This window comes from Desmodus rotundus, chromosome 3 (assembly GCF_022682495.2).
Source record: "Desmodus rotundus isolate HL8 chromosome 3, HLdesRot8A.1, whole genome shotgun sequence".
Taxonomy (NCBI): Eukaryota; Metazoa; Chordata; class Mammalia; order Chiroptera; family Phyllostomidae; genus Desmodus; species Desmodus rotundus.
The window spans coordinates 167,180,306-167,203,362 of NC_071389.1; the positions used below are offsets into that span (position 1 = coordinate 167,180,306).

Here is a 23,057-nt window from a genome sequence, read left to right on the forward strand (position 1 = left end):
TTGAGCTGAGCAAAGTCTGGAGGGAGGCTGTGTCCACCAGTATTGTCCACCAATACTGGTGGACACAGCTTCTTTGTTGGACTAGAGACCTTGGGCCAAGTCCTCAAGCAGCCTTCAGCGCCAAGCAGCACCGAAGCAGGCAGAAACTGTCAGCCATGACCCGTGATGGTCCAAATTAGCTTTATATGCAAGGTCAGATAAGTAGATCGAGGGTGATTTGGGGATTCTGCAACCCCTTAGATATCTTCCTAAATGACTGGTATGTGATATTACTTTTAGATAGCAGGAGAACAAAATTACCTCATCATCCCACAGTGAGGTTATCATTCAGTTGTCTGACGGAGGTGACATTTATTATGTTTTGGAGGGAGGTGGGAAGGGAAAGGGGAGATTTTTGACATCTGAAGTTGGGAATAAGGTGGTGGGTGAATGATGTCACGGATTCAGTTGAAGAGTGGTTACAGAAAGAGAAAGCTAAGGATACAGATGGTGAGGAGAATGCTTTGCAGTCTCGCTGAGGAAGGACATGCTTTAACTTCAGTGGGGCGGGGACAAAGAGAAGACATGCATTGAGCTATTTTAATCACGCAACTGCAGATACGGCAGCTCCGCATTGTGGGATTTGGTAAGTTCTTTCTAACATCATGATTTCCCTTGTTTAAACAAAGGAGATGGATCCCCATTAATTGGTGCCAATGTTTAATTGACTCTATAGTTCATACATTGTCATTGTCTTGTATTGTTTTACTTTTGATATAAAAGAGTGTCCTTGCCTAAAGCAGAATAAATTTTGGAGGGAAGCTGTAATCAGATCCAATATTTGTTTAGGTATTCACTCTTTGAGTCTCTACTTAGAATCCTACTGTCTTTCCAATTTCTAGACTCTGCTAGAAATTTCTAGATCCTTCTAGACTATTGTTATATTGTTTCTGAACCTACTACTTTATGTTACAATATATACTATACAATTAAAATTCTAGCTGCCTCTCTAAAATCACTTAACTAAGCAGTTCCCCATATTCCATTAGAGGAAACAAATGTAAATTCTTCCAGATAGGAAGCAATTACAATAAAGTGCAAGGACTTTTGGAGTGCCATCTTTATTCTTCATCAGTGTTGCCAAAGGATATTTTGGATATCTACTATAAGCATGCAACTGTTCTTAGGGTGACACCTTTTTTTGAGGCTACTCAGCTTCAGGACTTTGAATGAGTTACACTTCGATATTTTGCATCTTACTAGTATTTTGTCATTAGAATAGACCAAATACTGTATTAGAATGGCTGTATTAGAATAGAGCCAGGGCTTTGTACATTTGGCCATTGACCTAGGACCAAAGTTGTATAGGATATTAAAAAGACAATGAATTTATGCTCTTTCTGGAGGAAAACTCTTGAAACGCCTTCCACTTGGAGTATTTTGGCATCAAAATAAGAAAACAAAAACCTAACTATAACTATATAGTTAACATATTTCTTAAATTCCCCTAACCACTGCTTTGGAATCATCCAGATATTCTATGGGTTCATACTTTTGTTCAGTTTAATTACATCAAATCATGTTCTGAAGGGAAAAGGGGCTGTTTATTGAATTCTCCAGTGTTGTCTCCTTTTGTTCACTGTGGGCAGTTTTAAATTAAAATAACCATTCTTCATAATTTCTAGACTTACAGAGATTAGCATTGTCTGTATGTTCCCCTGGACTGAACTAAAGGGCATTTTGTAATGCGGTATGTTTTGCCTGAGATTACTTTTCCTAAAACAAGGCAGTTGCTTTTTCTTCAGGTCATTGCTTGAAAAATAGACTTGAATATATCTGCCAAAGGCTTGCCTTTATTTTTAACTGATTTTTTAAAAAGTTGACATATATCAGGAAGATCTCCTTTCTACCTTAGGAGCTTTGTCAGTCTTTGGACTTGGTGATGTCCTAATCCTGCTTTGTAGTACAAAGCTGGTTTTCTTTAATATTTCTTCTCTTCCAGAAAAAAAAGAATATTGTCTTTTTAAAAATTCCACCTCTACCTTTGTGATCAGAAAGGGAAATTTAGTTATATTTCTAGATTTTGCAATTTCTACTCACAATACATTATTTTGCTATCAAATTATTTGTCTCATTCTTTGACCTCCAGTCTCTTTCCATCTAAATAGTTTCCATTCATATTAGCACTTGGACTCCTTCCCTCCTCTGCACTGGCTTTACTTACATATACAATTTTTCATTTTCTTCTACAACACTTGAAGATTCACTTCGTGCTTATTGTCTTGCAGACAATGTCTTGTATTTTTTCCTTCATTTACATGGGGTCGTGTCGGACTGCTTCCATTTTCCTCCTAGAATGTATCTGAGAGGTAAGTGACGCAGCCCCGGAAGCTCACCGTAGTGTGGTGAACGCTGCCAGTGTTCGTGTTCTTTACTTTTTGCAGTTCTGATTCTGCTGAGTGAAAGAGGCAGGTGGTCAGAAAGGTAGCAGGCAGCCTTGAAGAGCAGCATGTCTCAACAGAACAAACAGAGTGGGGTGTGAAGAAGAGGGTGGTGAATCCCAGAATCAAATGCTAAGGAAAGTTTTGGTCACTATAGTCATTGGCACATCAAGCGCTTTCAGCACAGCATGTTACGGATTATTCTCTTGAGAAGTTTAACGGGGGCAATAATCTGAGGTGCAAGACTACTTCCCAGAATGGGCAGGATCCCTGAAAGTGCTTGGTTAGCCTCAACTTGCCGTATTTTTAAAGAGATGAGAAAGAATCAGTAGAGGGTAGAAACTACCTACGCACAAAAAAACCAGGAAGGCAGCAGGGAGTGGAGGCAGGAAAGGTGGCATTTTCAAAATCCATACATCAAAAAGTTCTTTCTCTCTGAGGCACCGCAGGGAAGGTGGACAAGTTTGTGGAGGACATGGCATTTTCAGATGGAAAGAGGAAATGCCGTGTAAGGGAATTTCCATATACTCAGTAAAATGGGAGAAGCGGTTAGTTGCAAGGTAGAGTTTAGATGGGGAGCCTCCATCTTGGACCATATTTGCCAAAAGGAATACAAAAGGAGAAGCACAAAAGGAATACAAAACTTACTGAGGAGTGGTGAAGCCTCAACATTGATCAAGTCACTCTGCCTGCAGAATTTCATCAAAAGTCTTTGACTAGCAAGGGAAGTTTTTTCTTCGTTTCTCGTTTGCATTAATTTTATGATTTGTTGTGGAACATGGTAGAAACAACAGTTTGGTGCAAATGAAATCACATCTGTTGGCTTCACATATTTTTGTTGCCTTTTCCTGAGCTTAGATTGGGGTTGCCTTTAACTGAGAGAGCCCAATACCATCAATGTAGGTGTGCTTTGTCTTTTTTTTTTTTTTTTTGGACTCAAGTTGAACTTGACTTTTATCCCAAGTGCAGTAGTTTACACATTGAAAATTGGGGAGGTAATCAGCCCCACTTCACCTAATTGCCCGCTTCCTTGCAACGTGCACGTCTGTCAGTTCTTGCCGCCTTCTGCGCACTGCTATGTCTGTTCTTTCCGCAGTGCCGTTGGCTATGGTGGCCTCTTCACCTGACCAGTGTCCCCTGCTCTCCCACAAGTCTCTCATACTTAACTGCTTTTCATCTTTCAAGACCTTGGCTTCCACCTGACCTCCTTCATAAAGCTGTCTAAAACTATGGCTAGTTTCCCTCTCTCTCTCTGAATAGTGAATTCTGTTCAGTTCAAATCTTTATTTTTATATTTCTCCCTGTTCTCTTAGGTAGACTGTGGTTTTCCTATGGGAAGGACCATGTCTTATATTTCTTTTGGATCCATTTACCTTGTCTAGTACCAGGCAGAGACTAAGTATTAATAAATGTTTATGTATTCAACTATTTGTAACTGGTGTTTTATTTTCCTATCGTGACTCTAATAGTTGATATTTAAAATCTGTATGCCCTATTTATATATTTTTTATTTCATGCTACAGATAATGGTTGCTATAATGGAATATTTTTGGTGTTCCAGGTCCTTTTAATAAGCTTTATTAATTTAATAATTTAAACTATTATTTTAATTTAAATGTTAGTTTCCTTTCTTCGTTTGTGTGGTTTTGCACATGCTTGGTTGGCTCTCAGTCGTGACTCTGTAAGGGAGTCGTGGTAACCTGCCAGAGAAATCCTGGGTTAAGGTGTTCTTTCCTCCCGTTCCTGAAATGCTTTTCAGTTGTCATTCAATTCTCCTTTGCTTTTTTTTCCCCATGAAGTTCATCCCTGATGATATAATTATACCTTTTATGCCCTGAATTTTTACTATTCCTTCTCCTATAGGCAATATAAAGGTGTGATATGTCTGGTAAATTTAGCATAAGGAAATACACTGATGATGTTATAAGTAATAACTTTTCCATTTTTACTTAACTCAGTTATCAGTTATAATGCCATTTATCTTGCAATTTAGTTGTTATTGGGAAATGGTAATTTGCATGGTTCATGTAAGCCAAGGATCTTTTTACTGTATAAAAAAAGGACAAAGGAAATATTTAATTGAATAATAAATTCTTACAAAATATAGTTATTATTTATTAAAAAATAAATAAATTCGTTGCAATGCTATATATGGCATAAAAATGTATATTTGTGATTATTTCAGGAATCAAACATTTTAAGTCCAGTGCAGGATGGAACAAAGAAACCTCAGATCGACAGCAATAAGAGCAACAACTACCGCATCGTAAAGGAGGTCAGCAGAAGTAAAATATTGTTACATGGGCTTATGTTTGCATGGCAAAGAATTTTTGTGCAGAAATTACATTTAGTTGGCTACATTCATTGCTCTTATTTTAACAGATTTTGGTGAGGCTAAGTAAACTCTGCATACAGAATAAAAAAAGCCGGAGTCAACACCAGCGCCTGCTGAAAAATATGGGCGCTCACTCGGTGGTGCTGGATCTCCTGCAGATACCCTATGAAAAGGTTAGTTCTTAGCTACATCTTCTCTTTAATTTTCTTATTTTGATGCAATTTTTTCACATAAAGTTACAATGAATTTTCCCCTTGAACTATTTGAAAAGTAGTCACCGATCTGATTCCCCATCACCCCTTGGCCCTTTAGTGTGTATTTTGTACAAACAAGGACGCTCTTCTACATATCCACATGAGAACCACCCAAATCAGGCAAGTGTGTGGCTCTTTGCTGCCACCCGCTGCCTTGACCCCCATCACCCCAGCTGTGTCCCGTTTGACAGAACGACCTGCTTTGGAGACAGGCGCCCTTTGGTTGTTATGTCTGCTTTAATCTCCTCATGCTGGAACTCTTATGACCTTGACACTTTTGAAGACAGACCAGCTATTTGGAAGACTGTCCCTTCTTTTCGGTCATCTGATGTATCCTTGTGATTAGGTTCAGTTATGCGTCTTGGCAGGAACATAACAGAGGTGATGCTAAGTTCTTCCCACCACTTCCTGTCAGGCGGCACACAAATTCGATTTGTCCCGCTGCTGATGGTGTTCACTTCATCACTTGATGGTGTCTTCCGGGTTCCCCACTGTCAAGTACCCCTTGTTCCTTTGTAATTAATACGTATTTTGTGGATAGTTTCCTTGAAACTAGGTAAATAGCCCATTTTTAATCAACCTTTCACTTTATTCATTTATTTATTTTTACCAGCATGGACTTGTAGGTGCTCATTTTACTCAATAGGTTATACTAGTTTTCTATTATTATTTATTTGGATTCTCAGGTTGTTCCAGGGTTGGCCAAGGGAGCCCCTTTAAGCTAGTGTCTCTGTCCTCTTAAAATGTCCCCATCATTCTTTGCTCTTCTACTCAGGAAAATGTTGTAGGATCACCTTGCCTTCTTCTCACTTCAACTCTGGAATGAATGAGTCATTTCTTTAAGTAGCCCCAGTTCTGTTTGAGGGAGAATGTTATTCACAAGCAAAGCTTTGAGAGCGAAGTGCACTTATTGCTATTGGGGCTTTGTCCCTGCAGACCCTCTAAATATACAAAGCTAGGGAATACATGTGTGTGTGTTACTATAGAGACTCACTTATAAACACTTGGTAATAACCTGTCATCACTACGGCTGCCCACTTCCATGTGAATGCTTTCCGCTCCTCACTCGGGCTCTGACACCTATGGGTGGGTGCCCTTCGTGTCTCTCTGGGGCACACGGGCCCTGCCAGGACTCTTTTGGTGTAGAAGCTCTCCCAGGTGGACTTTCATTCTTCATACTGCACTGCCCCCCCTCCCCTTAGTTACATTTAGTATGCAAATTTATAAGTTCTTCCATTCCTTCAGTGGAATAATTCATACTGTGGCAGAGAATGCAATAAAAGCATTATTGAAAGGCAACAAAAAGCTATGAATCCTTGACATTTATTATCCAAATTATTTTGTCTTTGGTTTTGTATCATGGGCATTGGACATATGATCAAGTCCCTTCTTTTAATAATATGAGTGGCAGTGAGTGTTTTACTCCAACTTTGTGTTATAGGTTTGCTTAGTTTTAATAACTGAAATGTTCAGAAGCAAAAAAAAGGTTAAGAGCTTCAAAGAAATATCAGATGCAATAGGACTGACCCTGGTCTTCTTCTGTGCTGTCCAACTCTTCAATGGGAATTGGGTATTCCTGTGGCTGACGTTCTTTTATGTCTTTTAACTATTCTTGGATTACACAAGGAAAGGAAGTATTGGTAGAATTTAAAGTAAAAATTTCCTATTTTTAAATTAGGAGGGAGTTCCTGGACTTATTTATTGTATGTCTTATTAATTCATCCCATTTTAAATATGAGGAAATGTGCCTGTTAAGGATCTTAGGCTGATTGTTTTGTTATAGATGACATGCGCTGTAGGAAAACCTTTAGATGGTTTCAGTGCTATTGTAAAAGACCACTTTTAAGAAGAGAACTTTGTAGTCTTTGTAAATTTTGAGTCTTAAGATTCTTAAAGAGAGTTGTCTAAGCAAATGATAGTGTTCTGAGACTTTGGAAAATGGCGGTGGATAAGGAAAACAACCTGGAGAGTAAGTGCACTAGCGGAGGGCGGTGGTCGCCAGAGGGGAGGGCGTTGGGGGACAGGGTGAAAGAGGCGAAGGGACTGAGAAGTGCAGATTAGTAGTTACAAAATAGTCATGAGGATGTAAACTATTGCATAGGGGACATAGTCAGTAATATCGTAATAGTATGTATGGGGGCCAGGTGGGTACTGGAAATATTAGGTGAACACTTTGTAAAGTATATGATTGTCTAACCACTATGCTGCACACCTGAAACCAATTTTGGTAGAATAATATCAAAAGTAAACTCTAATTGAAAAATAAAAATTAAAATGCAATAAATAAATAAGTAAATAAATACATGAGTTCAGAAAAGGGGACAAAAAGAGGGAGGGGAAAAGAGTAAGGGAGAAAGCAAAGAGAAAGGAAAAGAAAGAGTTGGGAATAAGAGACAAAGCAAACAGCAGAAGGAGGGGCAGAGAGAGGGGGAAGGAGAGAAGGGAGATAAGGTCAGAAATACATAGAGGTTTCCAGGGTGGGGGAATAGAGGAAGAGTAGAGAGAAGAAAGAACGTAGGGCAGGGCAGGAGGATGAGGGAGCAGGAGCAGAGAGGGGCAGAAGCAGGAGGAGGGGAAAGAGGTTGTGGGGCACGCAGTGGGAAGGGCGAAGGTTGAGAAAGATGGGGGTATAGAAGGTGGGAAAAGAGGAGAAACCAAACAAAAACCATCCAGGGAGATCCTGGTACATAGAAACAGTGGGCAAGAGGGAAAACCCAAGAAAGAGGAGGATTGGAGGGTGAGGCAGAGAAGGGAGAACCAGAGAGAATGCAAGGGCTAGAGAGAGGGAGGGAGGACAGAGGAGGGGTGCGGAGGAGGCCGGAGAAAGGGGCAGCTGTGCACAGTGGTGGGAAACGGTAGTGGACAAGCAGGAAGGTGGGGGAGAAAGGGAGATGGGCTCTGAAGAAAAGGCGTCTGAAAGAGTGGAGCACAGCTGATAATGGGAGGAGAAATAAAGAAGCAAGAAACATCTGGGAAATAGGAGCAGAGGTGTTCTGTGGGGGTTACCCCCAGGAGAGATACAGAAACTAAAAAGGCATAGAGAACACAGAGCACGGAAGAGTGGCAGAGACAAAAAGTGAGTGTGCGGAAGAACTCATTTTGGAGACTGTTTTTGCCCTGGTGTGTTTGCTTCTCTTTCACGTGCCGCTCTCTCACTTCCAGAACGATGAGAAAATGAATGAAGTAATGAACCTAGCCCATACATTTCTGCAGAATTTCTGTCGTGGAAACCCACAGAATCAAGTTCTCCTCCATAAACATCTGAATTTGTTTTTAACTCCAGGTGTAAGTATTTTAGTCACATTTAATATTTATAGTAAAGTGTCCATCAAATTTATTTTAGCAGCACTGGTGAATAGAATTTTATTAATTTTCATCACCTCATTCTTTTTCCTTATAGGGCTTCTCTCCCTAAAAGTGAATATCTTTTATTTCCATTAAGGAGACATTTAAAGACACTTGAAAAAATCACGCATTTTACCTGAAAATGAAGACTTCATTTGTGTGTGTGTGTGTAGTTTAATGTTAGGAAAAAGAGAGAACACGACAATGCCATAAGTAAGATATATATGAAAAACTCAAAGGTAGAGTTCACAATGCTCAGTAAAATATGGGTCAGCTGATACTAGGGAAGGGCTGACTTTGAATAACAGGTAATTAAGTTATTCTCAAGAACACTGTTGCCCACCGTTGATCTGTATGTTAATAAGCTCATTTTTCCAACTCAAATCCTTTGTGAGCTCAGCTTTCTTTTTGTGGTGAATGATCTCATTGCATTTGTGGAAGACTTGCACAGAAAACTCACTATGGTTTTGCACAGACTATAAAGCTGATCACAAGCAGGGGCGGTATTTCTAGGTCCCGTGGAACAGAAAATTGATCTTGTCAGAATCACAAGGGCACATTCCTCTCCGTTCAGCTCCTGGAAGCAGAGACCATGCGGCACATCTTCATGAACAATTACCATCTGTGCAACGAGATCAGTGAGAGAGTGGTGCAGCATTTTGTGCACCGCATCGAGACTCACGGCCGCCACGTGGAGTACCTGAGGTTTCTGCAGACGATCGTAAAAGCAGACGGTAAATATGTGAAGAAATGCCAGGACATGGTGATGACAGAGGTATGTTCTTGGTTTGCATCGCGTCAGCTTCTCACAAACAATGTGCCGAAACAAGTGTTGTCTGTTAATTCAGAGAGAGAAAAAAACCCCAACAGCATAGGTTTGGAAAATAACCAAATCATGATGATTTAAGCACAAATATGTGTTGCTTAACTCTACTGAAGTTACATAAGTTGATTTTATAATTGACTGAGAGCTTTACTTTTCCTTAATGAACCTACATATTTTAAATAATGGGTAAAATCCTACAAAATGTTATAGATTATTTAGAATAAAAGTGACGAAATTTTATATTTTTAAGTTTTTAATGTATTATACAAATGGATTAAACTCTGCTTTTCCAGTACCTTTATTACTCTGTTCCTGAAATCTAGAATGGGTGTTCTCTGCTAATATTTGCAGAGGGCTTTGAAGGGAATTTAATTAATAGAAATTACTCATCAGTGATTTATTACACCTGTGCACTTAGCTATTTAGCATAAGTTAAATGTTTAAGAAAAACAAGTGAATGAAGTACTTAATATATTTTGCCATTTTCATTGTGATGTTTGAAATTGAGTGAGATTTATGCATTGAGTTACTTGCTAAGAACCAAGTGAAATGTTGGAGAACTGACAGCCTTTTGAGCCCATTTGGGTGAATCATTGCCCTGTGACCTGATGGTTTTCTGAAGGTCTATATGGATTAAAACAGCTTTCAACCATGGGTACCAAACAGTTATGTAGCAGATTATTTTGTTTTGGGGGACTTGCACAATTACATATTTAACTTTGGGAATGAGGGTGATTTCTATATTGATACAATATGAATCCCTTCTGTTCCATAGAAATCTTAAGCTTTGAATTTTTTTTCATGTTGCTCAAGTACAGTTGTCTCTATTTTCCCCCCACGACTCCCCCCCAACCCCAGCCATCCCCACTTCCCCCTTGATCCTGCCCTCTTTGCTTTTGTCCGTGTGTCCTTTATACATGTTCCCGACAACCCTTCCCCTTGAATGTTTGTTATTAAACATTTAAGGAACATTTGCACTTGTGAACTTTACCTTTTTAATATTTACACGTACATTTATATGAGTTCTCCTTTCCCTAGAAGTGTGTGGGAACTCATATGGTTTTGTATTATTATTATCAAGGAAAGAATTAGAATTGGAAAGAAGCAAATAGTTAAGCCAGGTCTATGACACTAGACAATGAAGTGTTCCTCTGTACAAAGAAGTGTTTGTATCTCATGTTGTGTGAAAATATAACACATATTTTGACACATAGACATTCTCTTTCAACAAAACTTTCAAAGAAAGCCAACTAATTCTTATCAATTTAAATGTTGCTAATTTAAATAAAACAAAAATGATATGAGCTGTGTTACCCACCAAAATGTCTCATAATGGGGTTATAAAATTGGTACTTATAATAGAGAGACAATAAGACATTATGGATTTGGAGCAATAAAATTACTACCTACTGGGATTCTCCATTAAAATGATATAAACAAAATACGAAGGAAAGTTTGTGTCCTAAAAGAATATTTGTTTGTCTCCTCTCTCCCTCGCACTCTGTCTTAAAGTCGTCCTTTCCTCTTATTGCTCCTGTCTCTGCCATTACATCCACCCTTTACTGATGCCACAACACGTAATTTCCACGTTATTATAGCATTGCATTGGCTTGATGTCCTTGCTTATTCTGTGACTATTGAAGAAGATGGGGATATTTTATTCTGCTTTATTAAATTTACACTTTTGAGATTTCTTATGCTTTGGCAATGGAGTCTTTCATTTGCAGTAGAGGGAAGTAAGTTTATTTGATGACTTTGCAGGTTTGATTTCAGTGGGTAACTCACTGATGAACAATTTACCACGTCATTTCCTTCTTGCCCCCATCCACTGCCCCCATATCTCCCCTGCTCGTTGTGGTAGTGTTCATAACTCATCACCTGGCACCTGACTACAATCCTTTTACCATCCTGCCTTGGTATCGTTCTGCCTTTGCAATGTGATCTATGTTTTCGCAAGGAGATACACATGTCTCCAGAGGGAACAAGCCTTTGGCTCTCACGGCAAGGATGAGCATCTGGACTGCTATGTAGACTCGCTTGTTATCATTGCAGTTGATCAACGGAGGTGAAGATGTGCTGGTATTTTACAACGATAGAGCCTCGTTTCCCATCCTTCTCCATATGATGTGTTCAGAGAGAGACCGAGGGGACGAGAGTGGCCCCTTAGCCTACCACATCACCCTTGTGGAGTTGCTGGCAGCTTGTACCGAGGGGAAGAACGTCTACACTGAAATCAAGTGCAACTCCCTTCTGCCGCTGGACGACATAGTGAGGGTGGTGACGCACGACGACTGCATCCCTGAGGTGAGCCTGGCGGAAGCGTAGCGGCTAGAGAGTTGATGGTAACTTTCAATGTGCCTACGTGCCAGAAGTCCCCATACTACTATTTCTGATGAGATAATACATTTCTTCAAGGAACTGTGCTTAGTTATATGGTTCCTTGTTTAGTTCTATAAAAAACTGTGAAAGATAATAAATCTTTTTAAACTATAGTCATTGAAAGCTACTACAGGGGTCTGTGAATTCTAAATATGGCCATGTGAACAAAATGAAAGATTCACTTGTAACTTCTAGTATATTCTTGAGAACAAAAAAGATGCTCCAGAAATAATTCACAGTCCTTGGTAGGAGAGGCTGAGATGGTGCTGTGGGATCATCTCTTGGACTCTGCAGGTTTATCCTTATAGAATAGATGCATTCTTGGAAACACAGACAAGTGTTTTGCTTTATTCACATATCAACTTATACCCTCTGTCCTAGTTTGGCTCTGATAAGAGGGGGAAAAATTTCATTAGAAACTGGTTGTCTGCCAATGGGATTAATGAGGATTCCAGGAATGTACGTTGTAATAGTCTCTTTCTTTTCTAAAGTTTGTAAATGTGTTATACACTGAATATGGTATAAATACCAACATTTTAAATCACAGTAACTTCAAAGGTGTCAGGTTAGGCTGACTTTCCTCCTTCCAAGTAATATATGTAGTAATGGACTTGATAGTATGTTTTGTAGAATTATTGACACCTCAAACCAGGGGTACTTCATGCCCTGACTGGTCTGAAATATGATGGCCGAGAGGAGGCACAGTGTCGTGATTGAATCCCTAGGTTCTGTCTTTATTTGGGGTCTTGACTCGTCCGTGCCTCTCTCCACACACACTTCTCTCTGACCGCCCCGCTCATGCCTCTTACATTCAGCTTCTTCACTCTGCTTCTTCCTTTGGACTTTAAATTCAAGCATCACTTCCTCAAGGAAGACTTCCCTGGCCTCCCATAGTAGAGTCTGTAATCTGAAATTTGGCATTTGAATTTTATTAGTTAATAAATATCTGTATCCCTCCTATCCTCTTCCAAGATCGTAAGCTCGATGAGGTTTAGGAGTAGAAACACTAAGGTCTAAAGGTGGCCGAGGGTAAAAGCAACTAGGTCTGTTTCTGCTCACCACTGTGTTGTCCCAGCCGGAGCCCACACTTAATAAATATGTTTTCAGTGAATGAGTGACTTATACAGGGAGTCAGAATCCTGGACCCTTTACTTTTTAGCACTGTGACTGGCTTCAACAGGTTAGTAACCTTTCTAATCTTTAATTTCCACAATTTTAAAGTGAAATAATTGGAGTAGGGACATGATAGGATTGTTGGAGGATTGAAGTAAGATATTACATACAAAATGCTGAGGGTGTTTGACACGTGGCAAACAATGAATAAATTTTAGCTGCCGTCAAGGTGGTTATGATGGTGCACTGAATGGCCCTGATGTCTCCCTGCCCTGTGGTCAGTCCTTGACACAGGTGCCCTGTCACTGAGCGTTCACTTCAGACCTCAGTCAAGTAAAGATAAGAAGTACTGAGGCTGTGAAAGCTGACCCTGTAATACTATGGCTCTAACCTGGATGCCATGAATCCCTTGAAATTGTTTATGTGATTTCTTATATATTTATAAGGGGGGGAACCAAAAAACTGGAACTTATTTATACAAAATTGTGTATTTGTTCTTACATGTTTAAACTTCAGTCACCTTCAAAGTACTCTCCATTTGATACAATACACCTATTGAGATGTTTTTCCACTGCTCAAAACAGTTTTGGAGCCCATCAATTTTAATGCCTTTTAGTGCTTCTGCCATTTTTTGTTTCACCTCTTCCATATTGGCAAAACATTTCCTTTTGGGGACTTTTTCCATCTGGGGAAACAGACAAACAAAAAAAGTCACTCAGGGCAAGATCAGGTGAATAGGGAGGGTGGGGCAGGGGGTCATGCTGGTTTGAGTCAAAAACTACTGAACTCTCAGTGTGGTGTGGGCAGGTGCGCTCATAAATCACCCATCATGAAATGGGGAAACATGTTGAAAGAGTCTTCAAAAAAACCCACTGAAGCTGAACACAGCCTCTCACAACACCAGCTAGTACACTGACATAGATGAGTTCCTAGAACACTTACCTAGTGGGGAAGCCTGTACTACAAATTGGCCCACCCTCTAGAAGACAATTCCTTCCTTTTGGGGGGTCCCCCATATATATACACTTTCTGGGGAGATTTATAACAGTCATCATATTTTCAATAAAAAGAAAGAAAGAAAAGAAGAAAATGAAAAACAAACTATTGCCCTACACATTTAAAAAATGTTACATGTTGGTAAGACTCACTCTAGTCGTTTATGAGGAATTTTGCTAAATCTAGAAAGGAATTTTAATAAATCTTAAAATAATACAGTTTTTTTGTAAACTGTGAACCTGTTTTTTTTCAGCAATAGTAATTTAAGTAGTTCTGAATGACAATAAAGTATTATTTAGTCCACACATTTAAACATGACATTAGACCTCTGTTCATTGCAAGTGACAGAAACCCAACTTAAATTAGTTTAAATTTTAAAAGTGCAGGAATTCTATTGATTCCTGTATTTGGGAATTTGAGGGATAGATTTTCAGATGGATTAAGGGGTTCAAAGAATGTCAGAATTCTTTCCATCTCTTGTTCCCTTTTTCTTTGTGGTGTTGCCTTATTTTCTTCTTCCGAGCATGCTTTTCTACCGCACACTGGGAGAAGATGGTTTCTTGGAGTTCAGTTTTACCTTGTCCCACTTTCGCAGTGAGGTACGGGGTGGGGGAGGGAGGAGGAGAGAGAGACTATGGCAGGGACAGAGAGAGCAGGGGAAGGGAAGGGAGAGGAAAGAAGAGAAGGGAAGGGGAGAGGGAAGGGGAGAGGTGTGACTCCTAGTGCCTCAAACAGACTTGGTTTAAGTAAGCACACATTCTCACACCAACCTCTGGGCCCAAGGGAATGGAATACGAGGTCATGTGTTTCCCGGTCACAGGTGAGGGGACAGCTTTTCTTAGTAAAAGAAGGGAGGTGGGAATACTTCCCAGGTGGACACAAAATGTGCTATAATCTACCATGGGAACTAATGCAGATTTTATTTGACTTTTCATAATTGAGATCTGAAAATGAACAATGAAGAAAACTCACTTTCTTTTGTATTTGAAACTTGTACAGGTTAAAATTGCTTATGTGAATTTTGTTAACCACTGTTATGTTGACACTGAAGTGGAAATGAAAGAAATTTACACGAGTAACCACATTTGGAAATTATTTGAGAACTTCTTGGTGGATATGGCAAGGGTAAGTTGCACTTTGACCATTAAGTACTACTTCGTGTTCAGTAAAGTTGTCGATATACATTGGTTTATTATTAAATGGAATTTCAGCGCCCTTTTTACATAGGTTAGAGAAGACATTGGGAAGATATCAATTGGTATTCAACCTCTTATCATGAATGAAACTACAAATCACAGATGGAAAAGATCTCAAGAGGTCTTAACTACTGTTTTTGGGCAGAGAGCTACTTGAGCAGACCACTCAGGACTTAGCATTGCTCGCTGTTGCTTATAAAGGTCTTCTTTGGAAGTGTTCTCCAGTAATTGAATAAATACCTAGTGTATTTACTCATGCCAGTCAAAATATATTCTGCTTTTTACTTCCAGTCCATTTCCTTGCTTTTGGCTGTTGGGTGGGGGGGTGGGGTGCAGATTGAGGAGAACATGTGGAGCTGGTTGGCATTCTTTAGATACTGTCTAGCATATGTTTTGCTCCGTTAATATTGAGCAAATGAATGAATGAATAAAGGAAAGAATCATTTTTATAGGTTGCACTTAATTTTAGTTGGGATATCTTAACCCTTTTTTTGCATGATGAAATACCAATATTTTCAGGCTCTATTATTTGAGTTTTTTTAAAAAAATCTTCTGTGGTTTTTTCTTTAAAGTTAAGGGACTTAAAGTGGAAATAAGAGTTTCACTGGTAGAGGATAGACCTATGATGATGGCCTGCCCCAATCCTCTGGTTTCCCAGTTGCTGAGTGCTGGTAGGTGTCAGTGGGCCTCACTTAGACATGCTTGGGGGAGTGGGGTTAGTGAGGTCCACATCTTCACTGTCTTATGAGAATGAATGCTGACTCTTACCTGTTAGTTCACTACTTCCCCACGATTCTTTCTGGAAGGAGGGAAGACAAAGGGGATGTAAGAGAACATCCATTGCCGATCCAGCCATCCAAGAGCAATCTGGGATAATAACATAAATCATGTATTATTCCAGTCCAGGAATTGAATTATTGAGCTGAGGCTTGCAGGTGAAATGTGTGCGTTTTACCTTTGGTGCCGTGTAGTATGAGTGAGATCCGCTATGGCCAAGTCTGTGCAGAGACAGTTGCTGTGCTTCCTTCCTCTAGAACTCAAAGGCACTTGGTGCCTTCCTCAGGAAAGCTGCAGGTATGGAGAAATCACCCCGTTCTAAGCAGGATTTACATACCACTCCTAATCGACACCCCATGCCCCACCCCTGCTGTGACCTTATGAAAGTCCTTGTACCTGATTGGCCACAAGTATCTCCGGAGACCTTGAAGTGAAGGATGGCTTATATGCTTATGACAGCTTTACAAATGCACGTGCAGAGAGATAGTAGAGAGATTATAGGCTGATTTGCAGAGTTGCATGGTGCTATGGACTAAAGATAAGCTTGAAAAAGACCAAGGTCACATTCTAGGCAGCAGGAGCTGCAAAGCTAAAAAGACTTATTTTTTAAACCGAAGAAAGCTGATGACAGCTGCCACTGATTATGTTACCTTTGAAACACTCTTTCAGTTGATGTGTTCGTAAGGCTAAGATGTATACATTCTTTTTCTAAAAAAGTATGCATGTAAGAAGGAGTGTTATTTTCACTGTTTTAAGTAGACAATTAATATTTATTATAAAGAAAACAGGGGAACTTCAGGATCGTCGGAGTCTATTCACTCATTATGTCTAACCATGACAGCTTAGCTATACTGCAAAAAGCATTTTTCTTTCTGTCTTGTTTCCCTCTTATTTATATTTTAAAGCAGCAGCTCTCTTATCTCCTTACCAAGAATGGCAAGAAGTCAGCCTTTCTATTTTAGGGAAGGGGCAGGAATCCTCACTTTTCCATATCTGATTTGTCTTTCTCCCCTTGAAGAAAGATTGAGGAGCTACCACACACTTTCAAATTCAAATATAAAAAGCGTGGTTAAATAAGTAGCCTGTGACCTTCTAGGCAAATTTTTAGTTCAGTAGAGCAGTAGTTCTCAAACGCCAGTAGTTCTCCGGCATCAGAATTATCCGGAGTATTTGTGAAATCACAGTTGCTGGGCTCCACCCCCAGAGTTTCTGATTCGGTGGTTGTGAGACTTTGCATTTTTAGCAAGTTCCCGAGTAATGCTGAAGCTGCCAGTCCAGGGACAATACGTTGCAAACTATTACAGTTGAGCATGGTAGTTAAGAGTAGTTAAGAATAGGCTTTTTAGAGGCATTAGCCAGACCAGAGTTCAAGTCCAGATTTTGCCTCGTACTAGCTCAGTTTTACCTTGGGCAAAGTACTTCCTCCTCTGAGTCTGAGTTTCCTTATTTGTAAAAAGAATACAATGATAACAGATTCCTTATAGGGTTACTGAGAGGATTCAATGAGATACTTCATAGTCCCTGCTTGGCACTTACTTGGTAAGAGAGTGGGTAATATCACCCATTTCATCTGTATCATTGTAACACCAATGGTAATATTATAAGGTTATAATAGCCTTGAAAGCAATTTCCAAAAACTTCCCCAAGACCTATAGCAAATAATAATGTTGAGGATAACCAAAAGGGAGCCCATCAACATAGACAAGAGCCAGAAACCAGATCCATGAAGCTGGAAAAGCACAATGGTGACTTAACATAGAGATGGACTAAATTCACATGTTACAACAAAGGTATGGAATCCGGGAACAACTGATTTACATCAGTGAGTAATGCTAAAGGTAATCCTGAGGCAAGGGGTTTGGTAAATGGGACCTAAAGAATCATAGGATCTCATAGGAAGAGACTGGCAGTCATATAGTTTTTAGCACATGCCTGTATATATTTCCATTAACAATTATCTCACTATTTTTGAGATAACTGGTGTTATTATTGTACAACTTTAATTGTTAAAACCTCTTAGATTGAGCTGAATTTTTTATATAGGATCATTTTTCCCTATTTCTCCTTTTGCAGCAACTTGGAATGATTCAGTCCGGCAAGGCGTAGGTGTCCACTCTAAGCAGCATATTCTCCTCACTAGTGATCGACTTTGAAATGATAAAATTGTACAACTTAAAGGAACTTAAGATCATTTAGGTTGACCTCAGACTGTACCTGAGTTGAGGAGAGATTATTTACTAGCCCGGGGTGACTTGCCCAGCTGTAACAGGGCTGGGGAGTCTGCTGCAGTCTAATCCAGTACTTTTCCCATAACAGCTTCTCAGACACGTTCCGATAGTCTTATCGTTTTCTCCATGTCTCCCAGTGGTTCCTCCTCTGATACGGTTTCTGGGCTCATTATGGTTTTCAGTATACTTTTGGGCTCTCTCTAATTGGTATTTTTTTTAAATATGTCATTTGGGATGGAACCCAGTGCTTCAGGCAGGATCTGCCAGCATGAGGCAGATTATTATTTTTGTAGAAATTTGGTGAATAATCTTATTTAACAGGCACATAAAATACTAATAGGTAGTAACACTCATAGCACCTTGTGCCTTACTTTTGTTTCTGTGGAGTCAGTGCTACCAGGAGATTTGTTTTTGGGGTTTTTTTTGCTCTTGGGTAAAGCTCTCTATTAAGACACCTTAATTAGTATCTTTCATTTTCCTGTTTGCACCCTCTTTTCTTTTATCCTGTTGAGACCCATGTAAGAAAATCTTCCTGAAGGACTTTTTAATAAACTGCTGGTAGGTTGTGTGTCATACTTAGTCCATTCCGATTTGCTGACAGACTGCATCCATGTCCTGTGAGTGCTCCAGATTCAGGCGGGCAGCAAAGCCGTTAGACCCACGACAAGTTCTTCCACTGTCTTCTGAGCCCTAACGACAGCCCACTGTGATCTGTGTTCCAGTGCAGGTCAAATTGGTGTTTGTAGGGCAGACGTGCTTTTCTTGGCCTTCATGACTGATTGTTGCTGCGGGGTCAGGGGATGTGAGTCATGTGGAGGGAGCACGTGGAGGAGGGTGGGCTGTGGTTAATGTTAGCCTCAGGCTGTATTTTTTCTTTTGAAGATGTTTCCAATTTTGCTATCAATTTCGAGATTCTATAATGGCCCACAGTACTCTAAGTGATGTATGGGCAGATGAAATTAGACCAAGGAATGACTTAAGAGGCACACCTAACACAGTGTCATGTCATTGTCCCATCAATCACTGCTTAACAAGATATATCAGAGTATTTTATTTTCAAATATGTCACTTGAGCCATTCTTTGTCTTTACTTAGCTTACCAGATCATAGGAAGTAGGAGTAAAACAAAATTTATATGTACTTTGAAACACACTTTCCAAGGTCTTTAATTTGTTAGGATTGAATAGGTTTTCTTTGACTGATGATTTGCTTCTCTAATTTTCTTGACTTTCTTAAGTGGAATGAGCCATTGAAAATTCTCACTTTAAAGGGTTCTTTTTATATGGTTTTATTAGCTAGCAATGCAGGGAAGTGGGGGGCATAAAATATTCTATAGCTTATATTCTAAAATATTCTATAAAGCTTATTCTGGAGGTAGCACCTTTCCCTCAGGTGTAATTTTAGTTTCTACTCAACCTTCATGCTGAATTATAATGATGGTTCCCACATGCAATGAATGCTCTTTGGCTCTTCTTGATTGATGATTGGTTGGTCCCTGTCCTGGATCATACTTTCTGCCCTTCACAACATTGATGGTAATTATCGTAGTTGATCAGCTCCTTCTTGAAACACTTCTTCAGTTGGCCCCCAGAATATTAGTCCTCCTACTTCATTGGCCACTCCTCTGGTTGCTGTTTCCTATGAGTCTTTCCAGCTTCAAACATTGGAATGTGCCAGGCTCAAATCTTAGACTTGCTCCCTTCTATATCTACAATCATTTGTTTGCTGATCTTATCCATTCTCCCAACTGTGATAACAGGCTGATTGAAGCTTGGATCCTCCCCCTGATGTCTAGTCACACAAATCCAACCACTTCTATTCAACATACAATTCGAAGTTCTGGTCACAGAGATCAAATGAGAAAAAGAAATGAAAGGCACCCAAATTGGAAAGGAGGAAGTAAAATTCATTGTTTGCAGATGACATGATAGTATACATAGAAAACCCTATAGACTCCACCAAAAAACTACTCGACCTAATAAGTTAATTTGGCAAAACAGCAGGATACAAAGTCAATATTCAGAAATCAAAGGCATTTTGTATATCACCAATGAAATATCAGAAACAGAAATCAGGAAAAAAAATCCCATTTGCTATAGTAATAAGAAAAATAAAGTACCCAGGAATAAACCTAACCAAGGAGGTAAAAGACCTGTACTCAGAAAACTACACAATACTGAAGAAATTAAGGAAGACACAAACAAATGGAAGCATGTACCATGTTCCTGGATTGGAAGAATTAACATCATCAAAATGTCCATACTACCCAAAGTAATTTATAGATTCAATGGAATCCCTATTAAAGTACCAATGGCATATTTCACAGATATAGAACTAACATTTCAAAAATTTATATGGAACCATAAATGACCCTGAATAGCCGCAGCAATTTTGAGAAGAACAACAAAGTAGGAGGGATCACAATACCTGATATCAAACTATATTATAAGGCCAGTGTAATCAAAACAGTTTGGTACTGGCATAAGAACAGACACAGAACAATGGAACAGAATAGAGAGCCCAGAAATAAACCCAAGTCTCTACAGTCAATTAATATTTGACAAAGGGGGCAGAAGCATAAAATGGAGTAAAAATAGCCTCTTCAACAAATGGTTTTGGGAGATCTGGACAACTACATGCAAAAAAATGAAACTCGATCACCTACTTACATCATACACAAAAATAAATTCAAGGTGTATAAAAGACTTAAATAAGTCATGACACCATAAAAGTCCTGGAGGAGACATAGGCAGGAAAATCTCAGATATTCCACACAGCAGTATTTTCACCAATATATGTCCCCTAGAGCACGGGACATAAAGGAAAGAATAAACAAATGGGGTCTCATCAAAATAAAAAGCTTCTGCATGGCTAAAGAAAACAGCATTAAAATAAAAAGGGAACCAACTGCATGGGAAAACATATTTGCTGATGATACCTCAGACAAGGGTCTGATCCCCAAAATATATAAAGAACTCACATGACTCCACTCCAGGAAGACAGACCAGTTAAGAAATGGGCAAAGGACTTGAACAGACACTTCTCCAAGGAGGACATGCTGAGGGCCCAGAGACATATGAAAAGATGCTCGGCATCACTAGCCATCAGAGAGATGCAAATTAAAGCCGCAATGAGATACCACTTCACACTGGTGAGAATGGCCATCATAAATAAAGCAACAAATAAACGTTGGAGAGGATGTGGAGAAAAGGGAACCCTAGTGCACTGTTGGTGGTAATGCAGACTGGTGCAGCCTCTGTGGAAAACAGTATGGAATTTCCTCAGAAAACTAAAAATGGATTGGCCTTTTGACCTGGCAATTCCACTGCTGGGATTATACCCTAGGAATCCTGAAACACCAATCCAAAAGAACCTATGCACCCCAGTGTTCATAGCAGCACAATTTACAATAGCCAAGTGCTGGAAGCAACCTAAGTGCCCATCAGTATATGAGTGGATCCAAAAACTGTGGTACATTTACGCAATGGAATAGTACACAGCAGAAAGAAAGAAGGAGCTCCTACCCTTTGTGACAGCATGGATGGAACTGGAGAGCATTATGCTAAGTGAAATAAGCCAGATGGTGAGGGACAAATACCATATGATCTCATCTATAAGTGGAACCTAATCAATAAATCAAACAAACAAGCAAAATATAACCAGAAACATTGAAATTAAGAGGAATCTGACAGTAACCAGAGGGGAGGTGGTTGGGGATAATGGGGGGGAAAAGGGGGAGGACTTTCAGGAACATGTATAAAGGACACATGGACAAAACCAAAGGGGGATAGTATTAAGGGTGGGAAGTGGGGATGGCTGAGGTGGAGGGAGTGGTGGGGGAAAATGTAGACAACTGTACTTGAACAATAATAAAAAATGTGAAAAAATTATATTTTACTTAGGTAAAATTAAATAAAATAAAAATTCCAGTTCCTCAGTAGCACCAGCCGCATTCGAATGCTCGGAGAGTACGTGTGTGTAGTGGTTACTGTCTTGGACATCACTGATTAGAAAATTTTCATCATGGCAGACAGTCCTATTGGAATGTGCTACTCTAGCATATGACAACTTATTTAACCTAATCTGTCATCTTTGGCAGACTGGCAGTTATTTTTAGAGCAGAGGAGACAAGGGACATCCTGTATGCAAAGGAAGAAATGTTAGACATAATTATGCTTCAAAATTTCACTTAATATTTGTTTTTCCAATAAATGATTTTAATTTTCTACTGTGTACGGAGGTGCTCGTTACATGCAGTGGTGAGCAAGTCAGACTAGTTCCTGGTGTCCAGGGACTTACATTCTGCTGCTGGGGACAAAGTTTTACTTGCTCTTCTAGAAACCTCCATGGCTGTTTCCTCTCCCTTCAATTCTAGGTTTAAATGTTGCCTTATACAGAGACCTTCCCCAAGCAACTTAAATGAAACGGTAATCTGACTACACCCTCTCCACCTGCACTATCTCTGGTACTGCTTGCCCTTCTTTATTTTTCTCTGGAATCTATTATTTGCCCCATTTTACCACTTATTTATATATTTACTAATTTGTCTATTGTATATTTCTCTTGATTCGAATAAGGGCTCTAATAGAGTAGGGGCTTTATTTTATCTGGTTCACTGCTCTAACTCCTAATCCAAAATTTACTTGTAACAAAATAATTTATGTACCAAAGTGAAAATCCATGGCATTTGACAAACATATAGTAAAATTCATCTGGAAATTGAAAAGGACAAATATTTTAAAATGTGGATTTATAGTTTTCTTGGGAAAGGCAGCGGATTTGTTTTTCAACTTGTAAAACAATTTACAAATTGTGAATCATTTCATTTTTATGGAGTCGGATTAAAATGCTTACAGATGATGAGACATGGTGTATAGCAGAGATAATGGGTAAAGGTTTACATAGTGACTAGTGACGTACTATAAGGCAAACATTAAGCAGTCTAAGAATGAGGCAAGAAATCACTGTTCAGTAAATGTTTGGAGGACAGCTGGATATCAATACGGGACAAAATTAATCGGGTTGTAGAAATCAGGTCACCTACAGCAGCAAATTCCAGATAGCTCAAAGGGTTAACTGGGAGTCAAGATGTGCATATGGTTGATAGAGGGGCTTCAGTAAAAAACTAAAACAAAAAATACATAAAGTATCCTTTTCTTTTGTGAGTTTTTTCTTCTTTATATTAAAT

The 23,057-nt window shown here is 39.4% G+C and overlaps 1 protein-coding gene across 1 annotated transcript in view; it reads left to right on the plus strand.

Annotated features, from left to right (window-relative positions):
• Positions 1-23,057, plus strand: part of ITPR2 (inositol 1,4,5-trisphosphate receptor type 2) — a 431,766-nt gene that overhangs the window by 186,167 nt on the left and 222,542 nt on the right. Inside the window, exons 27-32 of the mRNA XM_053921707.2 lie at positions 4,606-4,695; positions 4,803-4,928; positions 8,172-8,294; positions 8,929-9,129; positions 11,233-11,484; positions 14,668-14,793. Of these exons, the coding sequence (XP_053777682.1) occupies positions 4,606-4,695; positions 4,803-4,928; positions 8,172-8,294; positions 8,929-9,129; positions 11,233-11,484; positions 14,668-14,793 (918 nt within the window). The remainder of the gene's footprint in view (positions 1-4,605; positions 4,696-4,802; positions 4,929-8,171; positions 8,295-8,928; positions 9,130-11,232; positions 11,485-14,667; positions 14,794-23,057) is intronic.